The sequence below is a fragment of the Uloborus diversus genome, chromosome 2, assembly GCF_026930045.1.
Source record: "Uloborus diversus isolate 005 chromosome 2, Udiv.v.3.1, whole genome shotgun sequence".
In the NCBI taxonomy this organism is placed as follows: Eukaryota; Metazoa; Arthropoda; class Arachnida; order Araneae; family Uloboridae; genus Uloborus; species Uloborus diversus.
The window spans coordinates 34625094-34638743 of NC_072732.1; the positions used below are offsets into that span (position 1 = coordinate 34625094).

Consider the following 13650-nt stretch of genomic DNA (forward strand, 5'->3'; position numbering starts at 1 on the left):
GACTTTTACTGGGTACGAAGGCTAAAAAACGGTTCCTACTTAAGAAAAATATCTGAAAGAAAGCTTGAATTTTGCTGCAGGAATAAGTATGCTCGTGCACATTGAATTATATTCATTGAATATTACTTTAATGTGATTTATTTGAAGATTTAATCATTGCAAAGATATGTGAATTTTTTTTTTCAAACTTATGTAGACTTGCCAGAAGTAAATTGCAATTACAAAATATTTATCTCTTAAAGTGATATGAAAAAAAAAAAAAAAAAAACTCTTACCTTTCTTTCGGTTCTTTTTTTTTTAAATCCGTTCATTTAATTTAGATATTCGACACACATTTCGATCTTACAGGACTTGTTTACTTTATTTGAAGTTCAACGATTATTTAAGATCATTAAAAACTACCCTTACAGGCTCGTCATTTCGGTGGTGGGGATGGGAAGTAATTATTCGTTTGGCTTTGAAAATGTAATGTACGTATTACATAGCGGATTTTTCCCCCTGTCTTTTAGGGTTATTTATTTTAATTTGAAGTGAAGAACCTGTACTCTAGGATCCTATATGAAAGGAAAATCCTCCAAAACTTTTATATTAAAACAACCTAAATTAATTTTTCCAACATAGGATCCTTTAAACGTACGTTTGCATCATATCTCGTTGCTTAAGTGTAATATATTATCTGATCACGTGCAGATCCATTTATTAACACATGCAAAAAATATCTCCTTGGTTTATAGTGCGATAAAGAATTTAAAACGGCTTTAACATTTCATCGTAGTTTTTTGAAGGAATCGCGAAAGCATTTTAAAGCCTTTTTATTTTGATTTCTGAAGAAAAGAAAAGGAAACCATTTTCCCATTGTCGATTCCTATTTTAATTCAGTGTCTTATCTCTAATTGCTTTGAAACAAACAAATTACAAAATAGATTACTGCCTTCACTTGTTTCTCAGTACGAAAAAGTCGCTCTTTTCTTACACTTACTCACGCACGCAGTATATTTTGAAATCTTCTTCAAAACGTTATTCTTTCTTAATTGTTGCAACAACTTAGATATGTACAGCAGATCAATAGTAAATTTTAGGGCTGTTAAATTAGAAAGTACATCAATCATAAGATAAATAAATACCTTTGTGCTGAAAATTGAAGTAAACGCTGAGTTGTAACGCCAAAACACGCGTCTGTAGTAATCTGCCATTTGTGCTTTTTGACGTTATTTCTTACTTTACATCAATCATGTTTTCTAAAGAAATATGAAACATTGAGAATGCCTTTAATTCAGAACATGGGCTGCTGCGTAGCAAATAGGAAGAAAGTGTGAGGATAAAAATTCAGGTTCAAAACTCAGAAATTTAATTTTTTTAGCATAGAAAGAGACTAAAATTAACGATATCCCGATTTAAAATTTGATGATGTCCCCCTCCGATATGTTTGGCTGTCTACGTCACAAACTGCAATTGCCTACTTTCTCGTAAAATTCATTAGTTTGTCAAGGCTTTTTCCCTCATTTTATTTTGCTAAATTTTCATTTTGTTTTAGCTAAATATTTCAATTTTAATACTTAATTTTATTAATTTAATGAACTAAGATTGAATATTATTTCATTTATGATTTTTTTTTCATTTCTGTGTGAAATATTTCCCCTATTTTTTTCTACGTTGCTCTAGGGTACTGTAATGTTTTGGAGATTTTGATTTCCCTTCCCCCTCCACCAAAAAAAAAAAAAAAAAAAGTAATAATAGTTTAACATATAAGTGCGCGAGGTTTTTGTTTTTCTCCGATAAAATTTCATTGAGTTTTAGATTTTGCCCCTCCCCCCTTACCCGTAGAAAAATTCGAAATGATGGGACGGAGTAATGATATTCAAAATGAATTTGACATGCATATATTTATCTATGCATTTAACACAAAAGTATATAACCAAAGGGTAATTTGGGGACGTATCCCCCCGTAACTTTTTTCCTTTTTTGCTCATATAAACGGACTAAAACTGAACATGCGCCCCCTTCGAAATTGGATTTTGCCCCGCCACTGCAAAAAAGTTTAATCATCAGCATAAGAAATATTATTTTGAATACTTTTATTAATTTTTCTGCATAAAAGTTTGGAGGAGAAGACAACTTTTTAAAAAATATATTATACGACAAAACTTATGAACTAAAAAATAGGTAAAACTGTTTTATTTCTCTCTTTTACAGATAGATGGCAGCAAAAGTCACTAAACATTTCTGTTTCTGGTGTTGAATCGAGTGTCTTGGTTCGTGGTTTACAACCTGTTACTTTTTATCACTTCCGTTTACACGCAGAAAATCTTCTTGGTAGAAGTGAACCAAGCAACGTTGTACACTTACGAACAGATCAGGAAGGTACAGAGAATTTTACCATGTTTAACAAATGACAATTGGATAGAATATTTATAATAATGTTAAGATTAGAGCGATAGCAATATTGATAACAATAATTATATTGATAATAGAACAAAATATTAATAATAAGGAGAAAAATAATAAAGCAATTAAGTAAAATTTTAGGCGAATTATTTAACATTCATGCTTTTTAAAACATACACAATAAAAATTAATTTTCTAATAAATCAATTAAATAAGTTTTGATTCTTTAGCAATTTGATGGCATTAAACACCACCGTTATATATATATATATATATATATATATATATATATATATATATATATATATATATATATATATATATATATATATATATATATATATATATATATATATATATTTTTTTTTTAATTAAAATTCTGTTTAGGATAATTATAATAAAATATACTTATATGAATTCGGTCACCGTATTTGCTTTTAGTTGCATTTACATTGGATTGAATTTAATTTTTCATTATCTAGTAACTTTTATGAACATATTTTTACTTAACTGAAGAAAAAAAAAAAGGAGATTCTTCAAAAAAGGCCAAGCAAGTGTTTTAAAAAATTCTACAACTCTGTTCAAACAATATGATTTATTTTTTGATAAGTTAATCTGAGCTCATCTATATAAGGAAAATATTGGAAACTAGCTGCATTGCTTGGCGTTGCACGGTTTACCTCAAATATAAAAGTTGTGTCAAGTGACGCATTTTCAGCAATCAGGTAAAAAGGGAAAAAAAAGTAAAATTTTCCGTCAATGTGTGGAAAAGAGGTGTGTAGAAGCAATTTTCTGGCTCAAAATTTAAATTTAGTTAATAAAATATTGTATTAATAAAAGATGTTCTGAAAATTTCAGAGAACTATTTAATTACTTAGTAATTTTAAAACTACTCATCAACTCAACATAATTTTGCCAATCTATTGTGTTCCGCAAAACCTTTTTGAAACTGGTAGAAAGCGCCGTCGATAGTTTAAAAAAAAAAAAAAAAAAAAACACTTGAGGAAATTCGTTTATTAAAAAAAGTTTTCATTCATTTTTCCACAATAACTTTATTTATGACAGACGATATTTTATTAAGAAAACGATTACAATTAACTTTAAAAAAAAAAAAAAAAAAAGAAAGAAAAAAAAAAAAAAAAAAAAAAACCTAATTTAACGAGTAATAATAAGTCAGATGAATACCCACTTGATTGTATGCTCGAGACTATATTAAAATCGTGAGTTTAGTGAAATTATGTTTATATAACTTTTCATTTATTTTTCAGCACCTGGAGGCCCACCCCAAAAGGTCAAAGCAAAAGCTATTGGAGCTCATACAGTAAAGGTTACGTGGAAGGTACGGAAAAACATTTGGTAATAAAAATATTCTGAGTTTTGCTTGCGTATTTTGTGGATAGTTTATACTGACTGTGTAGGACCTAGAGGCTAGAGGAAGTGTACAACAGTTTATTTCTAAACAAAGACACTGGTTAAAGGAAAATGAAAGAGTGAGTTGGAACTGTCAAATTGCGACTGCAGTAAAAAGAAAAATAATGCACAAGAAAAAAAATGAAACTACTAGGAGTAGGTTATAAATATACTTCGGAGTGTACGGTTAACAAAACAAAATAAACCAGACGAATTATAATTACTTTGAAGAAACAAATGATGATTAATCATTAATAAATAGGAAGGTAAGTTAAGACACAATAATATTTAACACACAAAGTTGTTTTATACCCAGTTGATTGAAAAGAGCTTCTGATTGTAAACTAGGACGACTTAATTTCTGGGGTTGCCGAAATTGCCTCCCGATTTTTTCTTTTATAGTTTGCTTTCAACCCCTTAGAAATTATTCCTAAATGAGATGATATAAGAAAAAAAACTTTCAATATATAGGAGAGAGTGGCCCAAAGCAGGTAGGTTTTCGAAGAACGCTCGAAAATTGTAGTTTTTGGGTTTTTATCGCAACAGTTTTGATTTTATTTCCTAGTAGGGTTCTTGAACTTAAAAGAGTAATTTTTGTATTATTTCAAAGGCAATATGTATTTGTTATCAAACTTTACGAACATTTGAAAAACCCGCTTTGCCAGACCAGTGATCCAAAAGAGGGTAAGCTTAACTAATTGTAACTTGGGTCATTTACCAATAAAATATGAAGTTATAAATGATTAAAATTATTTAATAGCTACCTGCCATTATAATATATATATATATATATATATATATATATATATATATATATATATTATATATATATATATATATATATATATATATATATATATATATATATATATATATATATATATGTATATATATATATATATATATATATATATATATATATATATATATATATATATATATATATATATATATATATATATATATATATATATATATATATATATATATATATATATATATATATATATATATATATATATATGTAAATACACTTTTTTATATTATAAAACATAAAGAAATAACTGATTAAATTATTAGATCAAATTTATTGTCATCCTAAAAAATAACTTTTTAAAGGAATGCTTAGCCTATTGAAACAGAAAATCTGCGCCAGCACACGAGTCAAGAAATTATAAATAAATATATGATTAAATCCTATAACCGCTTTGCCTTAAAACGTTTTTTTTATTTCAATAATTATAACCATAAATTTAAAAAAGAAACAAAAGAAATGACTATCGTAGGTTGTAGGTGGATGGTGTCAGAATAACGTAATATTATTGAAAATTAAAAAAAATAAGCTGGTCTTCGATGAATCACAAATCAAAAAACGTCTTTTTTTAGAAGTGTACATATATTTTTTAATTTTTAGTCTGGTTGCGGCATGCCGTTTCACTGCAGCTTCGCTGGGATTGATTAAAACTTGGAACTGTTCATGTAAACACGACATACTCATGCATCGCCGCTTGCACACCATGGGGGGGGGGGCATACGAAGACCTACTCTCTGCGGGCAACCCTCCCCTACATACATACATACATACATATATATATATATATATATATATATATATATACACACACACACACTGGTATGCAAAAATTAAGGACGAGACGGTTTTTTCAATATAACTTTGTACAAAAGTTTTCCAAATCAACACATTCAATACCGTAAGATCCCCAATACGTAAAGACATGTGTAATGTAAGCAACACTTACTAAAAGAGAAATCAGAGGGATAAAAAGCTTTATTGAAAAAGTAGCATGGAGTGCAATGCGACTGAAGACCGAAACATCCCTGTGATGGGTGTCCAGCAAGAAGCATCCGGTCTTTAGTAGGGGATATGATCTCCCCCGACTGCTAGGCAGGTTTCACAGCGTCTGCCCATGCTGAGAATGAAGGTGTCAATGAGTTGTTGAGGCATTGCTGCCCATGCATCTTGCAGCGCCAATCGAAGCTCCCGAATCGTTACTGGTGGAAAGGTACTAGCTGCCAGGGGCGGCATTTCAGCATTTTGTTTTGGGGGTCGAGTTTCTTGAACATGAATTTCCTCAGTGCGGTACAAAGTAAATATTGGTTAACAGGAAGGAATACTAAAATGGTTTTAATGTTAAGAATAAGTAGGTTTGTTAATAACAATTAAATTTTTTGCGACCAAAGCTTTAAATTTATCTTGACTTTTTCCAGTACAGCTAAAGATCAAGGTCTTGCTTGCCACATTGCTCTTCAAAGGTAATTTTAATCTTCTGAGACACACAAGTCATCTTTAAAATGACTAACGAGATTGAAACAGACAAAAAACAATGGAAGCAAGAAAAAGTTATGTTAAAAAACACACTTCCTTCAGATTTCTCTCTTTAAAATAATCAAGAAAGCTTATTAAATTGGTTTAGTATTTATTTTGCGTCATTAAAAAGTATAGTCGTAATTCACAAAACAATCCCTCTTCCCTCATACTATAAATTTTTCTTATAAGTGCAGTAACACAACAAGGAAGGGGTGGCTGTAAAGGGGAGGTGAACCCCCCCCCCCCCCAAAGCCATTGGTTTTAACAGAAATGCAGATTCTAATGCAGTACTTTATGCATATGAAAGGGCTGTTTTGATCAAAAAATTCCCTTCAGAAGATATTTTTCATCACCCCCCCCCCCCTCCAGAAGGTATTTTTGATCAAAAGAGCTACTCCAGAAGGTATTTTTGATCAAAAAAATCCCTCCAGAAGGAATTTCTGGCTGCACTAGTGTATAAGTGTAATATATTTTCTTTTTTGTTTTCTATAACCAACCTACATAATATTGAACTTAAGACTAATGATAAATGTATCTCATCAAATCCTGCCTCAATTTCTTGAGAAACTGAATTGATATTTTTATTCAAAATATTAATTTTATATTTGACTACAAATTCATGTGAGTTTTGTCACCTCTTCTACATTGGCATACAGTAAAAACTGTTATAGAAAGTTCTGTCACAAAGTTCCACACTTGGTTCAAGTATGCATTAGTGCAAAAATTACTAAGAGTTTCAATTGTCAATCCAATAATTGAGATTGAAATTTTTATGCTAGAGTGTAGCATTCTTCAAAAAACGCTCCGCATGAATTAAAGTAAGCAAAAATTCAAACAAAGTCATACATATTAAAATAATATTTGATTTTCCATCACTGGGAAGATTGCTTTCCAGTAATTCTTCTAGGGAACTTTTATAGGTTTAGCTCTTGAATACCATTTGTGTCACTCAGATATTGTCAAGTAAAGAGCCTCAAGATATATTAGTTGATATGAAAGTATCTTTTGGTGTGGGAAGTTTTTCAAAAATAGCATATCTTTACAAAAAATTTCTATGAAAGCATATAATATATCGAGTTGCTAAATGTGTTTCTAGTACAGGGAATCAATGAACACTTACTAGTTAAGCATTAAGTTATAATATGAGCATTAAATTCATGTAAGATAACATGGAGTTCACGTGTAAAATTTGCACGGTCTCAACACGGCACAGGCATCTCATACAAGATGCACCATCATAACACAGATTACACAATTTTAAAATATTTAACCCATTTGAAGAGATTACTTCTTTAGTTAAGGCAAACCATTATTCTCCATCAGTTTTTTCTGTTCTGAAAATGCAGGCAAATGATTTTCTAAGTTATCTAAATTAAATTTACCCTTTTTTTTATTATTCACAGTGAAAATTTTGGGGGTGCAACCGCCCCCTCTTGAACCCCCTATTTGCCGCCCCTGCTAGCTGCCAAGCGTCTGCCTATAAAATCCCATACATGATCGATGGGATTGAGATCCGGAGATCGTGCCGGCCAATCCATACGTTCAATATCCTCACTCTCTAAGAGCTGTTCGGCAGCTACTGTGGGATGACATGGTGCATTGTCGTCCATGAAAATGAACTGCGGACCCATAGCGCCTCCAAAAAGGCGCACATATGGAAAAAGAATCTCGTTACAATAACGGGTCCCGTTGACTGAACCTGCGTCAAAGATGTGAAGATCTGTACGACTACCAAGCATGATGCTTCCCCAAACGAGAACACCGCGACCTCCATACCTGTCCCTTTCAATGATGTTCGAGGGATGATTGCGGCTTCCCCGTTCTCTCCAGATGAGTATGCGATGAGAATCGCTACTCAGACTGAATCTGCTCTCATCTGTAAAGAGTACTCGTCCCTATTCATTGTCTCTCCAATTCCGGTGTTCCCGGCACCACAGAGAACGCCTTCTCCGATAACCAGGCGTTAGAGGTACACACCGTATAGGGCGACGTGCAAACAGATCACCACCGTGCAGTCTTCTGGCCACGGTAAAACGCGATATCGGTCGTCCAGTCGCCTGTGTCGGGTGTCTAGCGATTTCTCCCGCTGTCTGCCGCCTGTTTCTTCTGGCCTGTAAGGCAATATACCGGTCATCTGCGGGTGTGGTTCCTCGTGGACGACCACTACTGAATCCCCGGATAGCTGTTCCTGTAGTTTGAAATTGTCTCCAAAGTCGTGAAACGATGCTCTGAGCAATTCCGAACTCTGCAGCCACACTTGTCACACTGCGGCCTTCCTGCATTTTCCCAATGATTCGACCTGGGGGTAAAATCATCCAGATGTCGTTTAACAGATTGGTTATTCGCCATTTCTCGCTGAGGCAGCAACTCGGTGTAATTTTAGCTGCTATACGGCGTGCAATCTCTTTGCCAGAAATACTTATCTTACACCGACAACATGCTTTATACTACTCAGACACTCCCCCATTACGTTTGCCTGCATATCTTCGCATGTGCTACCGTACATCACCTTACTTAATCTCCTGATTGGTCTTTCTGTCCGCTCTGCCTCTTCGTTCAGCTGATATGCTAATTTTTCGACTTCGTCCTTAATTTTTGCATACCAGTGTATATATATATATATATATATTCGCAAACCTATAAGTTGAAACATGTTAAAAATTTTACTTTAATGTCCTAAAAGCAGACTTGGCAGTAAAATTTAACTTTTAACATATATAAATAATTTTCATTTTGTAACAAAAACAAGGGAAGAAAAGGAATACATATCAAATTGATTTTAAAGGTATGCGTAAAGTTGAAAAATAATCTAATTTACCTGTTTTCACGGACTTTATAGCATATATTTTTCCGTACGAAAAAAAACAATTTCCAAATCTTTCGGTACTTATGATTACACCTTACGCTATTAATATCACAAAATTAACTTATTTTTAAAAATTGAAACATAACCCAAGGATGAACGGAATTTTGCTGTAGTAAATTTGAATCATAATTATTTTTACGTACGGGAAAAAAAAAACCACTGATTACCTTTTTCGAGAATTAATATAAAAATTCCTTTTTTATTTTTAGCCTCCCAGACCTGATCTACAGTATGGTTCCATAGAAGGCTACTACGTTGGATACAAAGTTGCCAATTCAAAAGACGCGTATATCTACAAGACACTGAAAGCGCAAGGAAGTGAAACGTTTTTGGAAGAGACACAGCTTTCTAACCTCCGGAAACTCATCGAGTACGCAGTGATTGTGCAAGCCTACAATGCAAAAGGAGCAAGTCCACCTTCCGATCCAACTACCATCAAAACTCTTGAAAATGGTACCTATTGATATTTTTCATGAGTTACCATTTAGACCAGCGATTCTCAACCGGTGGTCCAACGGACCGGCATCGTTCCGCAGAAATAATTTGATAAGTTTTCAGAAATCTTTGCTTGTCCACGTTAAAAAAAAAAAATATATATTAATTTGAATTTTTGGCATCTTGAATTCAAATTTCTTTTTCGCAATCACGAGCGTGTGTGTTTGCGTAGGCGCATGTGTGTGTGTTTCTGTAGGTTCATGTGTGTGGGTGCGTGTGTGTGTATGTATGCATGTGTGTACGTGTTGTGTATGCAGTGCTGTGTGTGTAGGCGTTCGTGTGTGTGTGTGTGTGTATGTAGGCATATGTGTTTGTGTCTGTGTGCAGGCATGAGTGTGAGTGTGTGTGTGTAGGAGTGTGTGTTTGTGTCTGTGCGCAGGCATGAGTGTGTGTATGTGTGCGTAGGCGTGTGTGTGTATGCGTGTGTGCGTAGGATATGGACGCAACCTGGAGACGGTTTTCGCTAGAGGATCAGTATCGTGAGGCCGGTCGACGCGGCGGTGGTGCTGGCAGAGGGTGCTGGCGGGAAAATAAAATGATAGCACATCAAAACAGTCAAATGAGAACAATAAGCAATCGTGATTGCTCAAAGAAAAAAAAAAGAAATTAATTTGAATTTTTACCTCTTGAATTCAAATTATGTTTTTCGCAATCACGAGTGCGTGTTTGTGTGTAGGGGGTATGCGTATGTGTGTGTAGGGACGTGTGTTTGTGTCTGTGTGAAATCAAAAGTGTGTGGGTGCTTGTGTTTATGAATGTGTGTGGGGGGAGGGTATGTGTATGTAGGTGTAGGCATATGTGTTTATGTCTGTGTGCAGGCATGAATGTGTGGGTAATTGCGTATGTGTGTGTTTGTGTAGGTGTTTGTATGTATGTGTTTGTGTGTGTATGTGTTTGTGTATGTGTATACAGGTGTGTGTGTGTGTATGTGTGTGTTCGTGTTTGTAGGTGTGTGTGTGTATGTGTGTGTGCGTGTTTGTAGTTGTGTATGTATGCGCGTGTGTGTAGGATATGGATGCAACCTGAAGACGGCTTTCGCTATAGGAGCAGCATCGTGAGGAGCAGGTCGACGGTGGTGCAGCAGAGGGTGCTGGCGGGAAAATAAAGTGATAGCACATCAAAACAGTCAAATGAGAGCAATAAGCAATCGTGATTGCTCAAAAATCTTATTCAAAAACAAATTATTTTTTTTAGATAAATGAATAAATAAATAATCTCTACTAATAATAAAGCTGAAAATCTCTCTGTCTGGATCTCTGTCTAGATCTCTGTCCGGATCTCTGTGACGCGCATAGCGCTTAAACCGTCCGGCCGATTTTCTTGAAATTTGGTACAAAATTAGTTTGTAGCATGAGAGTGCACCTCGAAGCGATTTTTCAAAAATTCGGTTTTGTTCTTTTTCTATTCCAATTTTAAGAACATTTTACTGAGCAAATTATCATAACGTGAACGTGTAAATTACCAAATTATCATAAACGTGGAACCGTAGAATGGGCGAGCAAATGAACATAGCAAATTGGCGAGAAATTCAACATCCATTATGTGTGAATATACAGGCGAACCAAATGATCTTTTGATTTTCCACTACGAGCAAAGCCATGCGGGTACCACTAGTAATGTAATATTTACGATCTACTATACGACGTTTTAACTTCAATTTCGTTTTTACTTTTCGTTTTTTGCTATGATTTTCCACAATGTTTATTTTTTTTTTGTATAATTATATCATTAATTGCTTATTTTTGTATATTGCTTATTTTTTTACATATGTTTTGCGATAGTTCTAAAATATCAAGTAAAGTATAACCCTTTATTTATTTAATGTATATTCTTAAAAAAGAAAAATCTTACCGGTCCGCGAGAATTTATTAAAAGCTTTACCGGTTCAACGTTCAAAAAAGTTTGAGAAAAGCTGATTTGGGCGAACGTTCGTAAACAAAATTTTTTTATATGAAGGAGTTTAAAAGATTTGTGGTACGTTATTTGAATATATGTGTTTGCAAAAGATGCATATACGGTACAAATCTTATTTTTAGCCATTTCACTGTAAAAACAATTCAGAATTGATCCTGGAAAATAATGGGCAGCTGATGCGACCAATTTCTGCAAGAAACATATATTACAAAAAACAGAAAGGTTTTTCGCTAAAATTCAGTATCCTTCCTGAAATTGTAGTGGATTACTTCTAAATAATTCAGTAATATCCTTGGTTAAAGCCAGTCGTGTCCCTGGAACCTTCAGAGAAAACGTTGGTAGGTTTAATATAATAGTTTGGCACATTTTTGTTTTGCAAATATGGCCAAAGATAAGACAGAATTGCAAGCAAATACCATAAATCTAACTCGCCTGCAATGCTTGCAAAGCTACGGAATTCCGTGACTTATTCGCTCTCATCGAGAACTTAGGCAATCTGGATGGGCCGTAATCGTGCTAGAGTCGATACACTTAATAAATACGCTCAGTTAATCTGTATATTGGTAGCTAAATATATTTTTCACAGCAGTGAGAAGTCTGCATTCATGCGGCTTATAGCAATTCAGATACTTGATTTTTTTCTGAAAGTGGATAAAATCCTGTGAAATCACGAAACATATCCCGGGAAAATTCAGTAACGATTCGGATTTTTTTTTTTTTTTTTTTTTTTTTTAGTGTTAGTTACACTGTAAGAACATTCCCAATAGTCTAAGGGTCCATGAGTGCCAGACTTACGTCAAATATTGAGCTCATATAAAGGCGCAATATTTTTCTGAAAAAGGTCATCACAGCAGGCAAGGAAAGTGCGCTATTATTTAAGCTGAGTTGCGCTGGCTTTAGCAGGAAACAGGTAGCAAAGGTGCGTAAACTTACTGCATTCCATGTCACGTGACCTGGTGGTCCCGAATCCAACTATCTCCGATTTGGAGGACGTTCTAGAGAGGTGCAGACATGCCTTTGAAACTAATCTATGCACATTTTCAGCTTCCAAGACACAAATCAGGAGGACCTAGGATACCTCAAAAAGAAAAGAAAAAATGGGCTCCAAAATCGCCTCCAATGACTGGCAAGGCTGTAGCTAGGGGGGAAGGTCAGGGAGTAGGAACCCTCCCCCCCCTCGAAATTTTCAAAGTTTCACATGCTATTAAAAAAAAATCCAAAAATTTCGTCTTTCGGACTTCGACTCGGAAAACTTTAAGTTGTCCCCGACCCCAGTATCAGCAAAGATCGTCTAAACTTTCGTTTTTGGGCTGCTACTCTGAAAAAATTTCCGGAGAGCGCACCCGAAAATTACCGAAATTTGGCCCCCAAACCTCTTCTCCCACTCATTACCAAAGATCTTCTATAACCTTCCTTTTCAAAAAATTTTCGGGGAAATGTCTCCCCGCCTCCCCCATTCTCTCCATAACATCATAAAAGATTGTTCTAAATTTGGTTCTCAGGGCTTGAATTTTGAAAATTTTCTGGAGAGAAGCTTTCAAAAACTCTTCCCCCTATCATCATTGAAAGTCAACCAGAATTACGTTTTTAGAGCTTCAATTGGGAAGGCTGGCCCTTCCCCTTAACGTTACCAAGATGGTATTACAATCGTGTTTTGAAGATTTCAATTTCTAAAAATTCCCGGGGATCGGTATCGAATCTCTTTCTTCAAACATTATAAAAGACCGTCTAAAACGGCGTTTTTACAACTATAATTTCGAAAAATTTCGGGGGGAGTACCACCGAACCCCCTCCCTCCCCACACAGCATAATAGGACGTAAGCAATAATTGCATTTAAAAAAAATTAATTTCCAAAAATGACCAGGGGGTGCCCTTGAATCTCCCCCCCCCCTCCATTTTACATTACCAAAAATTATCTAAAATGCATTTTTAAAACAATAAATTAAAAAAAATTTCGCGGTTGGGTCCTTGAATCTTCTCCTCCCCTTAACACCACCAAAAATCTACGTTTTTAATTAAAAAAAATTCGTTAGCGAGCTCCCGAATAAATTTTATTAACATAATTAGGGATATAACAGTTGCAGTTTAGAAAAATGGACGGGGAGCAACCTTAAACCTCTTCTCCCTCTAACATCATCAAAGATCGTCAAAAATGCTTTTTCAAGACTACAAATCCTTAAACTTTCTAGGGGAGAATCCCCTGTATTTAAGACACATATGATATAAAAAAGAGGTCTTCAATTTCATATA

The 13650-nt window shown here is 34.2% G+C and overlaps 1 protein-coding gene across 1 annotated transcript in view; it reads left to right on the top strand.

The window, feature by feature from the left end:
• Positions 1-13650, top strand: part of LOC129235203 (cell adhesion molecule DSCAML1-like) — an 85647-nt gene that overhangs the window by 47411 nt on the left and 24586 nt on the right. The window contains exons 10-12 of the mRNA XM_054868909.1: positions 2194-2361; positions 3654-3724; positions 9200-9443. Coding sequence (XP_054724884.1) covers positions 2194-2361; positions 3654-3724; positions 9200-9443 — 483 coding nt within the window. The remainder of the gene's footprint in view (positions 1-2193; positions 2362-3653; positions 3725-9199; positions 9444-13650) is intronic.